This window comes from Micromys minutus (assembly GCF_963924665.1).
Source record: "Micromys minutus genome assembly, chromosome: 28".
Classification (NCBI taxonomy): Eukaryota; Metazoa; Chordata; class Mammalia; order Rodentia; family Muridae; genus Micromys; species Micromys minutus.
The window spans coordinates 39,343,836-39,366,512 of NC_137963.1; the positions used below are offsets into that span (position 1 = coordinate 39,343,836).

The 22,677-nt window shown below is 51.8% G+C and overlaps 2 protein-coding genes across 2 annotated transcripts; one reads left to right on the forward strand and one right to left on the reverse strand.

The window, feature by feature from the left end:
* Positions 1-9,980: 9,980 nt before the first annotated feature.
* Positions 9,981-14,984, forward strand: CD72 (CD72 molecule; the record flags this gene model as incomplete). The annotated part of the gene is made up of 7 exons (XM_080940351.1): positions 9,981-10,062; positions 10,149-10,256; positions 10,827-10,898; positions 11,341-11,430; positions 11,859-12,191; positions 14,204-14,355; positions 14,880-14,984. 7 exons carry the CDS (start codon positions 9,981-9,983, stop codon positions 14,982-14,984), a joined length of 942 nt encoding a protein of 313 aa, XP_080796477.1.
* Positions 14,985-16,392: 1,408 nt separating this feature from the next.
* TESK1 (testis associated actin remodelling kinase 1) lies at positions 16,393-21,426 on the reverse strand. The gene is made up of 10 exons (XM_080940022.1): positions 20,526-21,426; positions 20,270-20,391; positions 20,091-20,139; positions 19,451-19,597; positions 19,064-19,146; positions 18,825-18,915; positions 18,608-18,691; positions 18,397-18,486; positions 18,148-18,277; positions 16,393-17,584 (listed from the first exon to the last, which is right to left on the reverse strand). Exons 1-10 carry the CDS (start codon positions 20,727-20,729, stop codon positions 16,698-16,700), a joined length of 1,887 nt encoding a protein of 628 aa, XP_080796148.1. The 5' UTR covers positions 20,730-21,426; the 3' UTR covers positions 16,393-16,697.
* Between the last annotated feature and the right edge of the window lie 1,251 nt (positions 21,427-22,677).

Consider the following 22,677-nt stretch of genomic DNA (forward strand, 5'->3'; position numbering starts at 1 on the left):
GGAGACAGAGAAAGGTAGAAAGTGAACATCCTCTAAAGGTCTCATTTCATGAGAGGATAATGGTAACATTGTTGGAATGGCTGTATCTTTATTTACTAGAAGAGTTCCTGTGTGTCTGACAGCACAGACCCAGACTGTAATTAAATGAAAATTTCGTTGTTGTTGCTGCTGGTTTTTGGGTTTTTTGTTTGTTTGTTTGTTTGTTTTGTTTCGTTTTGAGACAATGTCTTGGTATGTATCCCATCTCCGTTTCTATGCCTCAGTCTTGTGAGTGCTGGGAACAAGAGAAGACAGTTGATACAGAGAAGCAAACACATCACACCAGAGCAAACCCAAGTGGAGGGAATTCTGCTGCTAGAAGACTACTTGTTCCGTAAATCAGAGTCAGATGAATATTTACCTCAGAGAAACACACAGCCAAGTGATAAAGTTTCCAAATAAAGATATGGGTGACAGATACGAGGGGAAAAAAACAACAAAAGCAAATGTCCACTGATTTCAAGCCAGTAGAATTTAGTCTCTAGCCAGGCTCAGGGGTCAGGGCGGTCAGGGGACAGGGCGGGACAGCCCTCAAAGAAACCAAATGCAATCTGGAAGCAATAAGAATTCTCTTTTCTTTCTTTAAATGCTTTTTTCATTTCATTTTCTTTTTAGCTTTACGTTTTACTTTATTTTATGTGTATGAGTGTTTTGCCTGCATGGACCTATGTGCACCTTATATGTGGCCGGTTCCTGCAAAGAACAGAAGAAAGTGCTGGCTCCCCGGGAACTGCAGTTATGAATGATCATGAGCCACCGTGTAGGTTCTGGGCACTGAACTTAGGTCCTCTATAAGAATAGCAGTGTCTGGCATCAATGTGAGAAGAGGCCTTTGGTCCAGAGAGGGCATGTTTTCCCAATGTAGGGGAATGCCAAGGCGCTGAGGGGGAGAGGGGGATTGGGAGCAAGTGGGCCTTCCTGAAGACAAGTGGAGGGGGAGGGGGAATGGGAGCAGTGGGCAAAGGGGATAACATTTCAAATGTAAATACAGAGAGCATCTAATAAAAAAAATTAAAAAAAGAACAACAAATGCCTTTAACCACAGAACTAAGTATCCCCCCCCCTTTTCTCTTAAAAATGAATTGCATTTATTTATTTATTTTGGAGGGAGGGCTGTGGCTCAAAACCCAGAATGAAGTGTCAGAAGGAACAGAAGGGCATTTAAAGCAAAGTAAAACTGGGGGCTTGAAGCTCAACAGCCCCAAGGGTGAAAGGAATTTGGGATTAGCAGTAATTTATGTGCCAAAGTTCAAGAAACTGGTTATGGTGGTGCGCACCATTGATCCCCACTCCTGGGAGGCAGAGGCAGGCAGGTCTCTGTGAGCTCAAGGGTGGCAGAGTCCACACAGTAAGCATGGTACAGTGGTTCTCCAGCTTCCTGATGCGGTGACCCTTTAATACAGCTCCTCATGGTGACGCCTAGCCATCAAAGTGTTTTCATTGCGACTTCATAACTGCAATTTTACTACTGCACAGTGTCTGCATTGTCAGGAAATCAGCAGCTCAGTTCACAGATCACAGCAGTGGCAGCTCGATCCACTCGCAAACACTTCACGGATACACCAGCAATCAGTTCAGTAGTTGGGTTAGCAACCTTGGTGACATGACCTAGCAGAGACCTTGGCTTGAGTCAGCAGGAGGGACCATCCTTTGACATAATGAACTGTCCGAAGAAACCAAAAGTCTCCATTCCAAATCCTCATTGTCAGGACATCGTCAAACAGCAATTCAGAAAACAGCAAACAAGCAATCCAGCAAATGCAACAGCAGGAGCCAGCAGCAGCAGAAGCGGCTCTTGCATTTATACCTAGAATACCAAATATAAACTATCTGCATCTGGAAAAAAAATCACTCTCCTCCTAGAGCAGAAGACAATCACAGCAGCCGTGCATAGCCTGAACCTCGTCAAGTCCCACACCTGGAATTAACACAAAAACATAATCACATACTGTAGCTGGACTTTTGCAGAAACCAAAATTATCACTACATTTCTCCCTTTGGTCCAATAAGTGGCCTTGTCCCTTACATCAATCACCTATAGACAATAAGAACAATTATTCAGATGAGAGTTACATTCACAATGACTGTGAAGCAGGAGTTTTGAAGAATTGGTCTGTCTTGTCTTGGCAAAGTTGGCAGTTGACTCCCAGTGTTTTGCTTGTCCACAGTTTGGACAGCATGCTGTTAGCAGTTGAGGTGAGGGGCGATATTTTATTTTATTTTTATTATGTATGTGTTTATTTATTGTTTGCCCAGTGGCCATCTTTGCTACCATTAAAGCAAACTCCAGGTGGAACCCATCATCTTCTTTGAAGTAAAATGGGGTGCTGTCAGGAGCTTGGGTGACTCTCTGTCAGAAGCGCCTTTTACTATTAAAGCATCTTAAATGAAATATCCTGCAGCTCTCTAAAGTGTTTGAGGATCATCTATCTAAGGTAAACCTGACTAGACAAAAACTGCTGGTCTCTTACTATTTACTTTCTGCTTAACTTTGAAAACATACACAGGAGGCGAAACAAAGCTTATTTCTGTAATGAACTAAACTAGGACCTAACAAGACTACAAGTCTGATAACTTATAGGTGACCAATTCTTAATTATCCTAGACAGTTTGCAGTAGTATCTTTCGTAAGACTATAACTTTACATTCTTAAATGAGTTGCATTAAAAATATATGCACGTATACCTTAAACAAGAGTTGAATCATACATAGAGTATTTTGTAGCAGATAAAACCTGAAATTTCTATCAATACACACTAACCCATACCGATGTAAAATATCTGAGACTTTCTTAGTCTGAAAGAAGATAGAATAACCTACCTTTCTTCTTTCTTTACAAGGAGATACAATAATTTATTTATTTTTTCTTTATATCACTACTGTCCATGAAGGCAAAGAACCACAGACACCAATGGTTACTTTGTAACACTGGGTTCTGGGGAGAGAGCAGGATGTTTATTTGCGGCCAAATGTAGAACATCACTGCAAAAGATCAGCAATACTTAGTTGAGGCTTTTCTGCCTGGCTGACCAGAGGGAAATGCTCCTAGTTTTTGCTACAGGGCCTTGAGCTGGCTGGGACTCCACTTAATTTCCTGATGGGAAGAGTTTACCTTCTATACCCCTCCTAGACCCGCTCTCATTAGTGCCCTTTTCGACAATATCCGTGTGCCCCGGGAAGCCTAGGTGTTCTTTCTGGTTTATATCTCAGAAAACCATTGCCACCAGAAACGGCTTGTTCCCTTCTCTGGCAGAAAGTACTGAATTTTTCACAATTACCACACTGGACATTTTGAGCTCTGAGACTTTAGCAGCTTGGTCAATTTCCTTGTAAACGGCCGAATTCACTGCGATTAAAGAGCCGGGTATTTGATGTCTGAGACCTCTAGTTATAGCTTGTCCTCTGTGTTGGCATGGTTGCCCGTGAGAGACAAAGTCATCATGTCCCTTATCCACTCGTTCACTGGTGCTGCTCCAATAACTCCTACATTTGGTATATGCATCTCAAACACCCGGATCTCTATCAGCACCCGTCTCACATCAGGGTCTGGTATGGCTTTGTTTGCAACCCTCTTCTATCCTGGGGGAAGCTCTGACTCACGGGCATCAGGTCTGAACGTTCTTTGTTCCCCTTTCTCTGGCACTACGCATTGTCCAAGCACTTCCATTTTTACCCATAACCTCTACAGTTGCATGGCCGATTCTGAAGAGAGAGCAGAGCGACCATTCCGGGTTTCCCTCTTCACCCAGGTTTTGTTTCGCAGACCTCCCAGATCTTCTTGTAAATTTTCAAACAGCACAACCATTCTCCCAACATTTTTTGAGACAGAATAAAGGAGGAGGAAGAAGGGAAGAGGAAGAGGAGGAGAAAGAAAGGGGGGGAGGAAGAGGAGGAGGAGGAGAGGGGAAAGTCACTTTTGGGAATCAAGCAGGGGAAAACCCAGTTGCAGCCACAATACGTTTTGCTGACGGCCAGACACAGAATGTCACTCCTTCATACCCTGCCGTCGCCTCCACAGCATAGGCACCTGTCCCCACTCTGCCTCGCCCTACTTTGGACACCACTTGTAGGTGTGCTTTGTTGAGCTACTTTGTTGGGTTCTTATATCCACCACCCGTCACTCCAGTCCTTTCCAACCCCCAACACTAGGTAGGTGAGGAAGATGGACAGAAGGGGAAGAGGGCCTGGCTCTCTTTAAACTAATTTCTGCTGATTAGGGGCTTCAGGTTTCGACGGGAAAGTGCAGTCTTCATCATCAAGTTATTCCCCAAACAGCAAACCAGAAACCCAGTAAATGCAATAGCAGGGGAGCAGCAGGGAGCAGGGGAGCAGCAGGAGAGCAGCAAGAGAGCAGCAGGGGAGCAGCAGGGGAGCAGCAGGGAGCAGGGGAGCAGCAGGGGAGCAGCAGGGGAGCAGCAGGGGAGTAGCAGGGAGCAGGGGAGCAGCAGGGGAGCAGCGGGGAGCAGGGGAGCAGCAGGGGAGTAGCAGGGAGCAGGGGAGCAGCAGGGGAGTAGCAGGGAGCAGGGGAGCAGCAGGGAACAGGGGAGCAGCAGGGGAGTAGCAGGGAGCAGGGGAGCAGCAGGGAACAGGGGAGCAGCAGGGGAGCAGCAGGGAGCAGGGGAGCAGCAGGGGAGTAGCAGGGAGCAGGGGAGCAGCAGGGAACAGGGGAGCAGCAGGGGAGCAGCAGGGAGCAGGGGAGCAGCAGGGAGCAGGGGAGTAGCAGGGAGCAGGGGAGTAGCAGGGAGCAGGGGAGTAGCAGGGAGCAGGGGAGCAGCACTGTCAGCACTCACCCCAGGCCCTCTCAGGGGTCTCACATTTATACCTTCTCCCGAGTCCCCAAACATAATTCCAAATACAAATTCTCTGTCACTGGCAAAATCATGCCCCTGCTAGAGCACAAGACAAGTCATATTGGTGTCTGTGGACAATCTAAGGCAGCCCCATATCTCACCTCTGGGATCAAAACAAAATCATATTCACATAACATAACTGGGTTCTTAAAGAAACCAAAGTTTTCACTGTAGCTCAACACAGCAAGTACAGTCAGAACTACAGATAGACCCTGTCTAAAATAAAATAAAGCAAAACATTTAAGAAGATGAAAGAAATCAGTTAAGCCGCCATGTTTATGACAGCTTGTTTGTATTTGACAAAAGAACATGATTCTATAGATACAAAGGTCAGCTCTGCACTTGTCCCTGTGAACTGTCACAGTGAGGGGAGGGGGAGGAGACAGGGTCTCCTTAGCCCAGGCGGGCACTGAATGTCGTCCCGTTTCCACAGCTACCCATGAACTCCTCCTGCCTGTACTAGCTAGGATTATACAGTTACTCTTTCTTATCTGTAAATCACAGTCTAGAAATCAATCAAAGCTTTACTGGAAAGAGATATAAACTTTAATAAAGGCCTGTGTGTAAGTCACACCCAAGACAGGCAGTGGTGACATACTAACTCCAGCACTCGGGAGGCAGAGGCAGGCTGATCTCTGAGTTCAAGACCAACCTGGTCCACAGAGTGAGTTCCAGGACATCCAGGGCTACACCCAGGGCTGTCTTGAAAAAGAAAATGACATCCCAACATTGAGTCAGGAGGATGACAAGTCAACTTGGTGTCTGCAGGGCTGCCTAATTTGTAGGAACTATAGAACATCATGCCCTGGTTTTGCTGGTTTCTAGAGGCTGCCCAGACTCCTCGGCTCACTAAGCCCCTTCCCTTTAAACCAAGGTTGAGTTCTTGCATCTCATCTCTCTGACCCTTCCTCTTCCCTGACTGTTTTTTTCTCTTCTCTGGGAAAGGCCTTCCTTCCTTTGAGGTCCCCTGAAATTAAAGTGGATGACCAGCCTAGGAAGGATGCTCGTCCACCTAAAGGGACTTCACTGAGCTTGTCTATGCCCTGTCAGGTAAACTCATACTGATAGGCAGCTGGAACTAGTGTATGTCCTTGGTCTGGCACGGTCGGTAGGCTAGGGTTTCCCAGAGCCAGTGATGATGAAGGTACAGCTATCTTAGAGTTTTCTAATGGCTGCTTGGTACTTGCATGACCAAAATGAGACAGATGAACCCTTTCTACATAACAAATTCACGGCTGAGCTCCTTCCCCTAGTCAACCTCGATAACCCATAATAAACAGAGGACGGTCAGGGCAAGGCAAGGCTTTGCCTGTGGTTCACCTTCTGTTGCTTCTCTCAAGGTGTCCAGACATCACAGGACACTGGGCTGGAAGATACGGCAGAGCCCGGAGTGGGTGGGGCTCCAGTTCAGGAGGGAGTGCTGTGAGGGGGAGGGGGAGAGGCCCTCTCTAAGGATGTTAGTGTTACAAACACTGTGTGTGCATACGTGTTATTCGGCGTGAACTAGGGCTATATATGAACTTTTCGGGAGTGGGAAGGAGTTTTCAGGGTGAATGTAAATCATTGGCTGGAGATTAAAGTACTGTGAATGCCTCCTTTACTTAAAGAGGTGTCTCAGGGACCCAGGTTCTTATCTGGAAAGGGGGAGTTTAACCCGGAGTTTTGTCAAGGACAGCATGACCTTCCTCAGGTAGAGGATGTGGGGTCAAGCAGAGAAGACGAAGCCCTGCTGGAAAAAGGAGGCCTCCATTTGTGCTGTGCTCAGATGAGCTATCTAGACACGGAAGACTATGGATGAACTGGAACAGCAGGATCCAGCCTTTGTCCTGCTATCAGACCGTAGGCGATGCCATCGTGGTCCTGAAATGCACAGCTCTGGTCTCTCAGTTCTTAACGCCCCTAGTGTTTCTGACATTGGGACAGTGTGGGTGGAACTGGGGTCCAACTTCGAAAGGTAGTAATAGGAATGACAATACAGAAGCCTCCATGCACCCAGGGAGGGGGGACTCACCCCCACCCAGTTCCCATCTGTAAAATACAAGACCACCTAGAAATCAATCAAGGGATATAAACAGGCGCTCTCTTGGGCATGCTCAGCCTACAGGATCAGTTACATTTCCTCTGCCAGGGGTGCCTGGATGTAGAATCTACAAGCTGACCTAAGACTGAAGAGAACAGAAAATGTCATGAAGAGATAGATCACCATCACCAAAAGGGGCTAAAGAAGAGGCTCCAGACCACTCCTGATGAAGACTTCCAAGGCAATGTGGTGAGCCAGGCTTCTCAGCCCAGCTCCATCTAGGGGCCACTTTGTTAAGACTCTCACGGATGCTGTTTTCCAGCTTGGGCATCTTACATCCAGGTCACGTGTGCCGTATATGCCGTATATTGGGGTTCTGAGAACCGAGACTGTACCAACGGCTCCCTACACGAGACATTGTCTCTGTCCATGGAATCCCTGCCAACCTCCTTACAATGGCTTTCTCTGCCCGCCCCCACACTCTGTGTACCACAGATGCCATGCCCCAACTGTCCCCACCCATCCTCCACCAGCTGCTCTGTGCCCTCCTACTCACTCTCACACACCCCACAGGCCCCCAGGGACTCACCAGTCCACTGCCTAGTCTCTGGGGGAGGCCCTGCCACAGTGCCTAGAGGAAGGCCCTGGGCCGTTGGAAACTTTAATCAAGCAGGGACCGGTAACAGCTGCAGAGAAGCCTTAGGAAACTAATGAACCCCCAAAAGGAAATAATTTGTAAAACCTGTTGTCTTGACCTGTGATGAGTTTTCTGACAATGTCACATCAGTCGCTGCTATGGCAAAGATGATGACAGCTCTCAGCAGCGGCCTCAGCCTGCGGGATCTGTAGTGTTTCCTTCTCCAGGGGGGCACTTTGACAGGCACTCACCTCCCACAGACGCCCCAAAAGGTCACAAGTGCAGGGGCTGTGCACACAGGAGCACACACGTAAGCGTGTGCCCACCCACCTCTCCTCCGACACCTTCCTCCAGTGACGGATGATGCGGATGATGCGTTTGCTCTCTAGCTTCAGGGCCACTCTCTGGGGCAGACTCCACAATGCCACTGCAAAAGGGCTCTTCTAATGTCCCCTGCCCTGCCCAACACCACCAGTCACATGAGCTGGTAGCCTGTGGTGAGGAACTTTAGCTTTCTTTCTTCCTCCCCACAGCTGTTGGGGGGACGGATGTGGCCCAAAAGGGGGGGCGTTCTCACCTCCATATCTCATCCGGTTTTAGCTCACTGCAACCCTCAAGGCATGAGGGCCTTTTGGGATTCTGATGAAAGTCTACATTGTGGTAAAAGACTTTAGGGAGCATCTCTGGGCACTCAGCTCAACAACCCTCCTGCCACGGTCTCCCCCTTTTCACCTCTTCACCTACAATAACTTGAGCTTGTGCTCTCCTCTGCAAATGCATCTTCTCATCCGTGTTTCTCTGTGTGTCTGTATCCCTCTCCCTCCCTCCCTCCCTCTCCCCTCCCTCCCTCTCTCCCTCCCTCTCTCTCCCTCCCTCCTTCTCTCCCTCCCTTCCTCTCTTCCCCCCTCCCTCCTTCCCTCCCCTTATCCCCCCCACCTCTCTCCGAGAGACATGGTCTTGCTACATAACCCAGGCTTGCCTAGGACTCATGGTGTAGACCAGGATGGCCCTCTGACTTCCAGGGATTTGCTGTGCCTGCCTCTGCCTCCTGATTGCTGAGATAAAAGGTGTGCACCACGCATGGCCCAAGCGTTCACTTTTGTGGGGGCAATCCTGATGGGACAATGTTTGGACTGTATGTGTATCTGTGTGTGCTGGGAAGTGAGGTCAGATCATCACACTCCCTCTGGACCACTGAGCTACACCTCCTGCCCCCGGGACCTTCTAAGAGAAGAACTTAGCAAGAATAAGGGGAACATTCTTTGCCTCACTTCTACCTAGGAAAACATGGCCACCCCCTTCTTGTTTTAGTTTTTGTTTTTTAGGTTTTATTTTATGCATACATGTTTCTTGCCTGTATGTATGTCTGCACACCAAGTCTGTGCCTGGTGCCTGAGGTCAGAAGAGGGCATGGGATCCCCTGGAGCTGGAGTTAAGATGTGGGGATCCAGCCAGGGCTCTGAACCACTGAGCCAGCTCGCCAGCCCACCATGTCCTGCACTAAATCTCACACTCACTGTTTCCTTCCCTCTCTAGAAGGGTAAGTGAGAAGTACTGTTGCTCCAGGCTAGTCCTTTAGCCCAGCCAGAGCTGCTCCAAGTGGACCCTGCTCCCTGCCGTGGCTCTGAGAACACAAAGGACACCACAGGATATCAAGGGAAAGATGGATGGGGAGGAGAATGCCCTACTCACAGGCAAGGTCAGGTAGAGAGCAGAGAAGTAGGAAGCCAGTCTGGGATGCTCACAGAGGAAAACTAGCTTGTTCCTGCCTCCCTTACATCCTCCCCAAAAGCTGTTAGATTCCCAGGCATGGCTTCTGGGTGATGGCTCAGCAAGCAGGAGGGAAGGACTCAGGTTTATCTAAGGATCACTCTGTAAAATGGGGCAAAAACGTAATCTGAGCTACCAAATTAAGGAGCCTTTCCTGGTAACCCATGGACCTACTGGAAACCCCAGAATGAGGAGAAGCTAAGGCTCCATGGTAGGAACCCCAAACCTGATGGCTGAGGATGAAGCTGCAACCTGGAGTAGTGATGGAGGTGATGTCCTGGGTCAGTTAAGAGCCAGAGTCCCAACTATACATTGATGGATCTCGGTGATTGGCAGTCAGGAGGGCGTGGCCAACCAGGAACACACAGGAACTGGTGGGAGGATCCAAAGTGGGTCTAGGATGCTTAAGGAGGGGGCTCTGGCTGGACACGGGTCCAGGCTGGCTTCAGCGCCCTCTCTAGCCCTCTGGCTCCAACCCAAGGACTTCTTCTGCTCCACTGAGTCCATCTGCCAGAGACCTTCCTCTTTTGTAACTTGGTGTCACAGCGCAAGGGCTGAGCCTAACAGTTACACAGAGAACTCAGTGCCTGAGAGAGGAGAGGGGCCAGGGAGGTGTGGACCAGTGGATTAGCTGGAAGTCTGTGAAGCAGAGGTGCCCAGGGCTATGGCTGACGCCATTACCTATGCAGACCTGCGCTTTGTGAAGGCACCCTTGAAGAACAGTGCATCTAGCCATTTAGGACAGGGTAAGTCCTGCTTGCTCTCCTTAGATTCCACCCCGACTCCAGAGACCTCACTCCAGACTCCGACTTTGGAGCTTTTCCCTTTCCAGACTGTGAGGCCTATGAGGATGGGGAGCTCACCTACGAGAATGTGCAAGTGTCTCCAGTCCCAGGAGGACCATCAGGCTTGGCTTCCCCTGCACTAGCGGACAAAGCAGGTATGGAGGACCAGGGACGCCTACAGAGGGTGTCTTCATCCAGGGAGTGCAGAGCAGTCTTGGAGAAAGAAGCAGGGCTGTTTCTGAGAAAGAGGTATCAGAGGGCCGGGAGATGAGTGGGAGGTAAGCTGGGTTCAGGATGGGGCAGCCGGTGTGAGACCGGTTCCAGTGGAAAAAGTGGGAAGGATGTGGAAGAAGGACGGAGGGTCACAAACAAGGGACCGTAAGAAAATGATAAGGAAAAGATAAAGGGAGCTCCAGGAGAGAAATGAGGTACGTGAGGGGAGTGTGGATAAGGCGACCCAAGAAGGGCTTTTGATGGAGGACCTCCTGGAGTGGCACTGCTGGGGACAAACTGGAGGTGAGCTGAGTTCATCTCAAAAAGCCCCAGGGGCAGCAGATGAAGCCCAGAGAGTGACGGCTGTTCCACGGGCTGTTCCACGGGCTGTTCCACGGGCTGTTCCACGGTACTTAGCTCAGGACAGACCAGGGTCTCAGCGTGGTGTGGGCTGGAGAAAAGGGAGGTTACAGGGACTTTCCATCCTCATTTCGGGTGCTCTCCTTCCGCAGGGGTCAGGTCAGAGCCACCGACCGCATCCTGGAGCTCCGTGAAGTCGTCAGCTCTAGGGCAGATTCCCCGCTGTGCGTATTCTAGGGCCCCCCCCCCCCATCCCCGCAGCCTCAGCGTGCCACTCACCAGCTGCCCGGCCTGTGGCGCCCTGCGGGTTTATCAGACACTAAGTACCTACGTGCATGTGGGGGTGGGGTGGGGGTGGGTTCTGCTCTGTGCTAGATGAGCCTTTGGGACAGCCCAGCGTCCCACTACCTACCTCATCCCCGTCGCGATTGTTCCTACATGGAATCCCAGATCACAAGTCCCCAGTTCAGATGGTCTCTAGTCATGTGACTCCTGGTCCCTTCCTTGTATGAAATTTAGGTTTTTGAGCCAGGTAAGGCACCCTCAACCCTTTTCACTAGTTTCGGTGCTACTCCCTGCAGGACAAAACCTGCTTAGGAGTGCTGCTGTGTGTTTTCTCTCATTGTCTTCCCTGGGACTGACTGTTCACCATCACTGTCCCCTAAGGTCCCACAGTCTGTTTGCAATACTCCTTGCTTGGTCTCCTCCTGGCCTGTGTGATGTTAGTGGCAGCTGTCATCTGCCTGGGAGTTCGCTGTGAGTACGGGGGTCCCCATCTCCCACTCATTCTAAACGCCTTCCCTTCTCTTCTGCCAAGTGGCCTTTCCTTAAGCAAGACTCAAAAACATCTTGGGCTTTTGGGTCTGGTTTCCAGCCGTGACTACCCTGGAGTGTTCCTGCCTTCCTAAATTATCCTTATCTAGTTCAGGGTTCCTTAAACTCCAGGCAGGCAGATCTTAAGTTCAGGACATTATACAAGAAGTTTCATGAAGAGGAAAGGTTGACGCTGAAGTCTTCGAGCAGAGTACAGCTGGAGGAACTGTCCTCAAGTCTCCCTGCAGCGCCCCTTACCCCCATCAAGAGTTTCCATGGCCTCAAATTTACTATCCTCCTGTCTCAGCCTTCCCTGGATTGGGATACGAGTGTGGTGCCACACCCAACCAGTCTCTCCTATGGCCAAACAGATCTGCAGGTGTCCAAGCAGTTTCAGCAGGCGACCAGGATTTGGGAAGCCACCAACAGCAGCTTGCAGCAGCAGCTCAGGGAGGAGGCACGCCAGCTGAAGCAGAAGGAGGTGGACCTTCAGGAATCTCGGAGAAATCTGATCTCCAGTCAGGACACATTAAAGAAGAAGCAGAAAAGCTATGAGGACACTGAGCAGCAATTACAGGCCTGCCAGGCCGAGAGACAGAAGACCAAGGAGAGGTTGGAAAATGAGGAGCAGCAGAGGCAGGCCCTGGACCAGACGTTGATGAGTACTCGGGACATACTGAGACGCTGTTCCTCCTGTTCATCAGGTACCTGCTCTGGGATCAGGGAGACTGGGGTGGGGGGCTGGTGAGAGATGGACTGAATCTAGCGTCTGACCTGGGCTATGTGAACTTGGTTACTGACGAGGACCAAGCTGCACACTGGATTTGGGGGGGGCGTGCACCCAGCTTTGTGGCAGATCATGAGTGGGAAGAGAAGAGGAAGCTGTCTCCAGCAATTCACATAGTCTAAATCTTTCTGACTCAGGGGCATCTAGATGCTTCTGCGAAGCTTCAGACAGCAAGATTACAGGCACTCATCCTTAGCTCTCACTTCCTTAGGCTTCTGTTTTCTCTGCATGCATATGAATAAATGTATGCCTCTCCTCTCCCCCACCCCCTCTGTGCATGCACAGGTTGATGAAGAGACTCTTCACTGAAGTAGGGTATCTCAAACCCAGAGCTCATCAGTATGACTAATGGCTAGCTTTCTGTGAGGATTCTCTGATCCCGCCTTCTACTCACTTGGAATTCACTTGGTGTCTTCCTTTTCTATTGCTGTAACAAAACACCAAGGCAACTTATAGAAGAAAATGTTTAATTGGTTTGTGGTTTCAAAGGGTTACAGTCTATGATAGCAGAGCTGAGGCACCAGGAACAGCTGAGAGCTCTCATCTTGATCCACAAGCAGGAGACAGAGACACTGTGGGTAGCAGGAATCTTTTGAAACCTCAAGCCTAGCCTGGCCCCACCTCCTTTCCACAAGGCCACGCCTCCTAGTCCTTCCCAAACAGTTGTATCAACTGGGGACCAAGCATTCAAATAGATGAGCCTGTGGGGGCTATTCTCATCCAAGCCACCACACTCAGGTGCTGGGATCGTAAGTTTGGTCTTCACGCTTACATGGCAAGTGCTCTAACCACTGACCCAACCCTAGTTATGGGGAAACCCTTCAAAACCACAAATCTCATCATGCTGTCCCTGCCGAGGCCATGGCATTATTATCTCAGCAGTAATGAGGCATAATACACTGGCTCAGACACACTGAAGATAACAGTGTGACAATGACAGTGAGGTCACAATGAAGAAATGGAGCCTAGCCTAGGCTACCCCCCTTCTCTCTCATTAACATGTTTTTCAAGGCCCTGCCTACCTTTGAGCATGTTTCTTATTCTCTCACTCTCCTCAAATCAGTTCCACCAAATTAAAGAAAAATGTTTCCTTCAAGTTGTCACAATACAGAGAAATGGCAGAAGCTGGATGGAGATGTAAGAACATGTAGATGGGGTGGGGGGAGAAACAGAGAGACATACATACACACAGAGAGAGACAGAGAGTGTCAGGCGGTGGACAGGGATTGACTTCTGAGTGCTGGAGTTAGGTCTGATAAGAGGTGACTGTGACATTGTGATCAAGAGCAGGGTGGAATGTGAGGCGTTAAAGGATTTCATTTCTTAAACATAATCCAGAAAAGAACAGAGGTAGGCATTTTTAAGTAGAGATATGGAAATGGAGAATATTCATATATTATTACAACTGTTTGGGAAGGACTAGGAGGCGTGGCCTTGTGGAAAGGAGGTGGGGCCAGGCTAGGCTTGAGGTTTCAAAAGATTCCTGCTACCCACAGTGAGCTCTCTCTGTCTCCTGCTTGTGAATCAAGATGAGAGCCAAGTTTGTCTGCTTACAGAGTCGTGGCCATGGGGCTGGAGCAGTGTGGCAAAGCTCTGAATGTGTGCAGTGGAGATGTGTGGGATTAAATGGAATGAATGAATGATTGAGAAGAAGCCCACTGGTCAATGTAGGAGCTAGGCAATGTTGACTAGTATTAAGGCAGATTTTAATCTTTCAGAAACCAGGGATAGTAATACTAACTCCACTAGAAAAATCGTCCCATATTGTTAAGAAGTAAAATGTTTCCAGAAGAGGCAACAAGATTGCAAAGACCTGGGACTAAAGCAGATGGAGGGATCACTGAGAGGAGACCTTAGAGACTATTATTAACCAGCTGGTCAAGTGGTTTATCCTAAGGGTGTGGCTTTCATATTCTTTCTGCTTTGTAGACACCTGTTGTCCATCTGGATGGATTCAGCAAGAGAAAAGGTGCTTTTACATCTCATATACCCTCAGAAGTCTGAAGGAAAGCCAAGAATACTGCACAACTCTGTCTTCCAATCTGGCTACATTCAATGAACATTTTTCATATCCCTATCAAGTGAGCATGGCCTTATCTGTATTTTGAGGTGGGGGTATGTAATGGGATGTGTGCCATCAAGTCAGGAATGGCACTGCACCCCTGCTATGGTTTACATTGCTTTCCCTAGACAGATACGGATACGGCAGTCACACTGCTTACACTATTAGTCAGTGTGGTAATAGCTTTGGCATCTTCTCAGGCCCATGTTATCCCATGGCTCCTATTGCTTAGTATCTGTGAGAGCTGAAGCGTCTGTGTCTTGGCTTGCTGGCCTGCCCCTTGACTGCTTAATTCTTCATTGGCTCCTCTCAGGCAGTGCCAAACCCCCGACACTCTAGAGACTGGAAGTTCACAGGCTGACTTCAGATTCTTACCCTGCTTGGAGGTGGGATGGAGAGTGAGCACTGGAAGGATTTGGGGAGCAATTAATTCACGTACTAAATGGGCATGGCCTCTTGCTAAGTGAAATTCACAAGCCCCTAGGGTACCCCCATTACTCCATATCCTCACTGTTCTTCACGTACCTCTCTGAACCCCCTCAGGTTTCTCTGCCCGGGAACTTAGAGGAGTTGCTAGATGGCTCAAAGACATATTGGATTCAGATGAGCCGTTCTACAGACAGTCGACAAGGCAAGAAGCAGTGGTAAGGTCAACTCAGTCTCTCAGAAAGGCATAATATTGCTTCCTTAAGCTGTGCTCCCAAAACTCCTCCACAAATCAGTACTGTGGTTTCTTGTTTCTTCTACTTAAGTGTTTAAGATACCTTTAATTAAAAATGTGTTGTGAAGGGGCACCATGTGGCAGACAGAGGGCAGCTTGTGGGTCCCAGGCTGTACTGCTACCTGCTAAGCCATCACACTGACCTGCGTTTTCACTCCATGTTCCGTCCATCGTGCCTGGAAGGCTCTAGCATACTTAAGAATTACTATGGCATATTCCTGTAATCCCAGCACTCAGGAGGCTGAGGTAGGGTTATGAGTTAAAGCCAGTGTGTCTACACAGCAAGACCCCTTCCCACATTTCTAAAGACAATATATATATATATATCAGGCTGAGAGAAGAGGTTTCAGCAGTGCTAGAGGGGAGTCTGGCATTGACCTAAGCCCTGACAGGCTGCCCAGTCTGAGATAGCCTGCTTAGTGCATGCCAACTGGGGCACTCAAGGGGCACTCAGACCACCCCGAGACAGCAGAGTAGCTGCAGTTTTGCTCCCAGAACTCCAAAGCAGGGTGGCTACTTCATACTTCATGGAGGGGTGCTGAGATTAAAGGTGTGCGCCATCACACCCAACTCTATGTGCGGTTTTCCTCTTAAGACTTGGGTGAGCTTTTCTCTGACCTTAAGGCCTGTGGGAGCTGAAGATAAGGTTTGGACTAGGTTTTGCAAAGAGCAAGGGGAAGAGAGGGGCTTGCAGAGGTCTGAAGTATATCCCAACTCTGTTCACCAGGTCTGAGTCTGACTTTTATCAAGGCTCATATTGTCGACTTCTAACAAAGTATCACCGCCAGCAGTGGGAAAGATCATTATCATACAAGTGTACAGAACCTCGCTCCTGCATTTGCGAGTTGGAGGCTTTCAGGTTTCCTGATGGGATCCATCCGAACTGAAATGGGTAAGAGGGAGATTAGGCATGGGTGTGTGGACAGAGGGGAAATTTGTTCCCTCATTTGCCATAGGCACCACCCTCAGTGGCTCAGTCTGCTTACACAGGGCCAGGCTAGGCAGGGATGGGGCCGGATATGGCCTGGAACAGAAGAGGAGCTGGGGAGAACATAGGATAAGGCCTGATGAAGCCAACAGGAGCTCACTGATGCTTTATTTTTCCAGACACTTGCACAAGACCTTGTGACCTACATCCATAACCTAAGGCCTGCCAATTGTAAGCCTGCTATCCCTCCAGCACTCCCTTGCTCTTGGGCATGTCCAACTAAGGGCCGACATGGTCTGGTGACCTGCTACTTGAAACTGGAGTATTCTTGGGAAGAGTAAAGAAGCCTCCAGAAAAGACTCTGACCTTAAGAACTCCCCAAACTAGAGATGGGTCAGGGGAGGGTGTTCCGCTGAGTGGATGGTTGGCCCGGAGCCAGCCAGGCAGTTTTATTGAAACGTTTTTAAATAATTTGCACGTGTTAGTCTTGTGTGTCAGCAATGCTGTGTCTAGTTTGGTGATCCCAATGGGACAGCGAACCCAGGGGTCGGATAGGAAGTGCTCTGTCCATTATGACCATGCTGAGGCTCCCCTACACGGGGAGAAGAGCCAGTCAGCCCATCTGGGGCTGGCACTGTCCACCAAGTGCACTCTGTCCTTACAGGGTATCCCGAAGGCCAAGGTTGGAAGCCTGAGATCACAGGCCTCACTGCTAAGAGCGTGCCCCAGGCAGCTGCAGGCTGGGTGTGGGTGGCTTGGCATGATGCCCTCGGTGGCAGAGAAGACTGCCTGCCTCACAGTTCAAGTTGCGGTAGCGAGCAACAGCTGGGGTAGGGCGGGGGCACATGGATAGGAAACCAAAGCTGAAGGGGCCAAGGCAGCAGCCAGGGCAGGGCAGCCCCTCCTCCTGCTCCCGGGGAGCTGATGGGGGCGGTGAGGGTTCTGTCCGCTCCAGGGCTGCTGCCCGGGGAAGGCTATGCTGTGCCCGGTTCCAGGGCTCCCTAGCCCATCCTTGTGGGGAATTCACCACCACAGCAGGGGGGTTATTATTGAGAGGAGGTCCTGATCTAGAAGACCAGGGCTGAGAGGCTGAGGAACAAGTACTGATGAAGTTGTCAGTGGCCACAGCCAGAGGCAGCTGGGGAGCCAGCCCTGGGGGCTCTGGCTCAGGGCTGCTGCCCTCACAGTCCATCCTTTCCTCAGCCGGGGGGCCCACGGGGGAAGGGCCAGGACCTGGCAGTGCAGTCTCCATCCGTCGGGGGAGCTCAGGGGATGAAGGTAGTGAGCGGCAGCGGCGGACAGGGGTCTCAGGCTGGACCAGGGTGTCTGGAGTGGTCACCAAGGGCAGCTGGGCAGATGTCAGTGGTGATGGCGGCACCAGGGGCAGTGGAGTGGCCGGCTTGCAGGGTGTGTCCAGGAGTTTGATCTTGCCACCCCTGAGGTCTTCCCGCAGTGAGAAGGGGTTGACTCGTGTTAGATTATCCCCCCAGCTGGGGGGTGACTCTGGTGAAGGTGGCAGGAAGAGGTCTGACCGGCTTCGGGAGAGCCGGGGGTCTGGCCTGGGAAGCGTGGCAGAGGGACCTCCTCTTGGAACAGACCCTGTAGAAAGAGGGGTGTGAGATCACTGTTCTCAGCATCTGCTCCGAGCTGAGTCCCTGAATCTCCAGGAAGGTGGTGGGACAAGAGCTTAAAATAGGGAGTCCTACAGGTGCTCTGGAAGGGACAGCTGCTATTTCCAGCTACCCTGATTACTTAAAAAAACAAAACAAAACAAAAAAAAAACAAAAAAAATTGACGTGTCTGTATGAACACTTGTGTGTAACACAGGACACTAAAGTTGTCAATGGAGGTCGGAGGTCAGAGGACAACTTCCAGGAGTCAGTTTTCTGCTCCGATGATGTAGATCCCAAAGATGGAACTCGGGTCCTTATGCAAAGGTCTGAACCCACGGAGCTATTTCACCAGCCCTCCGGCTACCTTTCTACCACCTTTTCTTTCCTACCTCTGCTTCCTTGGGCTCTAGCAACAGACCCATCCTCTATGAGACGCCTCTCCATCCTACCCGACTTCTCACCTTAACTCATAGATCCAATTAGCCTCCTCCAGATAACTGATTCTCAGGAGAGGTGGAACTCCTGCCGGTCAAGGCCGTGCTCACTTACCCTGACTGTATGTCAAGGGAGCCTTGGCAACGGGCGTCTTGGAGAGGGGCATGGGCTCCGGCAGCTGCTCCAGGATCTGTTGCAGGTGCTGGGTAATTTCAGTAAAAGGCGCTCGGGTGCTGGGTTCCATCTGACGGGTAAATCAGGGCAGCTCCACTCAGGGCCCATGCAGACAGTGTGTGCCCTCATCATCTCCACGGACTTAGCAGACAGCTCATGGACAGGGGTCAGGAAAGGGGTGACACTTACGCTGCAGCAGTGGATGGCCAGAAGCAGGAACGGTAGAGGACAGTCACTTCCTACCAGAGTTCGGAAAGCAGACACATCCAGGCCAAAGTCCTGTGGAAATAGAAGAGGGGCCACCAGTTAACCTTCAGTGGCTGTCCTTGTGCCCCACTGTGAGGCTCAAACCCCACAGAGCCCTTCTTGGCTGAGGCACCCACAGTGGAGGTTACTTCACCTCAGTGCGGGGCAGGTAGTCCGGGTCTGCTGGTACTCGGGCGATGAGCTCACAGAGGACAATCCCAAAAGCGAAGACGTCGGCCTGGAGGTAGGTGGACCATGCCAAGGGGGAGGAGTCAGCAGTGAGGGGCAAGGGATGAAGCTGGGGGTTCCCAAATATATAGCAGGGTTGTTGGATGGGGCTCTATCTCAAGGTGGGGGGTTGAGGCTCTTACCTTCTCATCATACAGCTCTCCCCGCAACACTTCAGGAGCCATCCAATATGGGGAGCCCACCACAGCCAATGGCTCCTTCCTTGCCCCTTCCCTGCAGAGGCAGGGTGGTCAGGATCTCCAGTTCAGACATCTCCCCTAAACTAAAGGGCAAGCCTCCTCTACACCACAGATACCACGGGGGGTTAGCTCAGGAGCAGGCACCTCCGGGAGGCTTGGGGCATGAAGGGCATTCGCCTTACCTATACACAGGGATCTTTTCAGCCAGTCCGAAGTCACCCACAACAGCTGTGAAGCCTCGGTCTTCCCTTCGGACCAGACAGTTCTGACACACACACACACAAGCATCCTCACACACCTGTCTCTTGCTCGCTGGTCTTCTAGTATACACCCCAAAGCCCCTGCCACTACAGCACTAAGCACAACCCGAACCTTCCCTCCCAGTCTCCAAGGACTCAGTGTGACACTCAGGTCCTCGGCCCTCCTGCTGTCCCCAGTCTTTAGTAATTTCCAACACCTTGACACCCGACAGTCTAACATATCTACTACCCACATGCCAATATCCACAGGCCAGTTACAATGTAACAGTCACAAACCCTCTTTCGTCCTCCGTCCATTGGCCAGCCTACCTTGGATGTGAGGTCTCGGTGAAACACACCTTTGGCGTGTAGGTACCGTAGGCCTTGTGCAATGTCCAGCGCTAGTTGGAGCCTGACTGGCCAGGAGAGGGGTTCCGGGGAGCTGAGCAGCTGTTCCAGGGTGCCCCCATTCATATACTGGGACACGGGGAAAGAGAAGGGGAGAGAATGTTGAGGCTTCAGTCTGTAGTCCGTGTCTGCCACTCCTGAGACAGTTGACACTCAGGAGGCTCACAAAGGTCAGGGTGAGCCTGTGCTCCAAGGTTCCCTCCCATTTATAAACTAGGGGGACTCTCACGTCATCCAATACATTTAAATACAATCAGACTTTCTTCTGCTATGCCAGCTCTTGCTTTAGACTGCTCCCGAGTTGGACACAGATACACAATATCTCCATCGTGGCAGAAAGTTCTATGGGCCTGCACTGTTCCCTGGGATACACAGTATACCTCCAGCTGAGGAGTCTAATAAGTGGTTTGCCCAAAGGGACGTTCAGGAAGCCTCCAGTTGGAGGAGGTCCTGGGCAGGCAGGTGGCTTATTTGTAATTTCCCAGCAGATCCACCAAGATCACTGACTTTCACTTGGAGGTGTGCTGCCTTCCCTCTTCACTGGTCCATGCTTAAAGCTTACCTCTGTAAGCGCGTGCAGCTGCCCTTGGTGCACACAGACCCCCATGAACCTGAGAGGCGACAGAAGGATAGAAGGGTAGGCTGTAAGACCTCCGGGCTCCACCGCATCTCCCTCTTCCCCGACCTTTCCTTTCCCCTCCTGCCCAGCAAGCTGCCCCAGCAAGAGGCTAGGCCGTTCACCTGAGGATGTTAGGGTGCCGGAGCCGGTTCATCAGCTGCACCTCCCTTAGCGTGTTGCTCCGGTTACTGGGGAGCTTGTTCATCTTCAGCACCATGACTTGTCCCGACTGTCGGTGCCGAACCTGGGGGAGGCAAGGATCGGTGTGTACCCCGCAGGCTGCGTGGCTAGCTCAAGTCGGATCTCTGATCCCGGCTGTGGGCCCCTAAGTTCTAGCCTCCCGTCCAAGGCTCGGTCCCGCCCCTCTGCGGGTCCTACCTTGTAGACCTCAGAGAAGAAACCGGCCCCGATCTTCTCTGCGCAGTCGAAATCGTCCACACGCGCCAGGCTGGACACGGCGCTGCGGAGGGCCCGGTAGGAGGAGGGCCGGCCCCGGCCCGGGCCTCCGCCTGAGCCCCCCGGCCCCTCCCCCGGAACCTCTCCGGGCCCGGGGCCCCGCAGCGGTGGCCGTTCCCCGGCCATGGCCGGGCCCCCAGCCCCGGCCTGCTTCACATGGCGGGATCCCCGGGACCTGGGCAGGCCGCGCTCGCCATGGGCGCCGGCCCAACCCGATCCCGGGTGCCGGGACTCCGGCCCGGTGGACTCGGGGACCTGCCGAAGGTCCTGGGCCCGCCCCCGCCGCGCCGGCGAGCTGGGCCCGGTGGGACGCCGCGGCTCTCCGCTCCGCGCGGGGCCTGGGCCTGGGCCGGGCGGCGGCGCTCCGGGGCGCCGGCGGCGGGCTCCCCGCGGGCGGCTGCTGCTCCGCTTCGCCGCCGGGCTCAGGCTGCGCGGCCTGCCCGGGGCGGGGCCGGGCCCGGTCTGCGGTTAACCCCTTGGAGCCCGGGCTGCGGCCCGGCCACGCCCCCTCAGGTGCGTCCCCCGCGCGTAGGCCGGGCGTGAGAAACGGGAGGACTTAAGGGTTGACAGCCAGAGCCAGTTCTGCGCCCCGAGCTCCACGGACGAACCCCGCTGCCTGCCCGGTCTGCGCCCCACTCCGACTGCCCATTTCAAGGGGCTTCTGGCCCCTGACACCCTAAATCTCGGGGCTCGCTAACACCTGTCTTCTCCGGTTGTGGTACCCAGGGCTCCGCATCCCTGACCTGCCCCGACCCCCCTCCTCACTCCGTCTCCGTTCCCCTAAGTAAAGTTGAGATTCCGGCGCTCCGCCCGGCGACCACCCTCTCACTTCTTTGTCCTAATCACCCTCCCCGGAGACGCCGGTACCTGCAAGGGAGCCCCGCCCGCCGTCACAGCCCACCCCTCGGCAGGATCCCGCCCCCTCAAAGGCCGCCGCCTCTCGGAGCCCGCTCTCCCTCGGGGGACCTTTCCTTGGGATGACACTGCTACATCAGTGTGTAACCAGAGCCCCTCGGTGCTGCACCCCCTCCTCTTTGTGTTCCTCTCACTAAAAGAGACCGCTCAGAGTGACTCGGCTAGTCGTTGTGACCCCTCCTCTCAAGGTGACTCCTCCCCTCGCTGTCGCCCAGCGGTGTGACCCCTTTCAGGTTGCGCCCCGCGTCGTTAGACGCGAGAGTGCCCCCTCAGGCCACAGGAGGTGGTGCAGCGGCCTCTACAGCGGTTGGGATCCGCGGAGTGCGCACGCCCGGTCTCGGGACGTGGCTTTCGCTGCTCCCGGTGTTTCCGGCTCAGCCACTGACTCCTCCCCTCAAGGTCTTCGGTGAAACAGCCAATCAACGCTAGGGCTGCGTGACGTCACTGGATCCCCGCAGAGGTCTCCGGGCCTCCGCGAGCCTCCCGCCACCTCGCGGCGGATTGGAGTGAGGCAGGCTGGATGTGCACCGCAGTCTCTGGGTGCACCGGGTAAGGGAATCATACAGGTTTGGAGAGAGATGACTTTGACGCCAGTCTAGGCTACAGAGCAGGAACTTTTTTTTTTTTTTTAAATCAAACCAAACCAAGCAATAATTGCTTAATATCAAGTTCACATTTTTCATTATGTTGGATTTTCAAAATTGTCTATTTTAATCAAAATCTAAATGGGATCCTTACTTTGCTTCTGAAGTAGCTCTTAATCTTTTAAAACCTTTTATCCTCCATCTTTTCCCATTATTAAACAGTTTTCATGTGCATGGGTGTTTTGCCTGCACGTATGTCACTGCACAGTGTACGTACCTGCTACCCACAGAGGCCAGAGAGGATATTGGGTACCCTAGAATTGGAGTAACAGATGGACGTAAGCCGCCATGTGGCTGCTGGGAATCGAACCTGGTCCTCTGGAGAAGCAGCCAGTGTTGAGCCATCTCTCCAGGCTCTATTTTTATTATTAAGTATTGGAGCGTAATAGTATATACATCTAGAACACCAGCATTTAGGACACAGAGGCAGGGCGATTTGGGGACTAACCTGAACTATACATTAAGATACTGCCTCAAAACAAAAATAAATAAATAAATAAATAAAAGAACGAAAT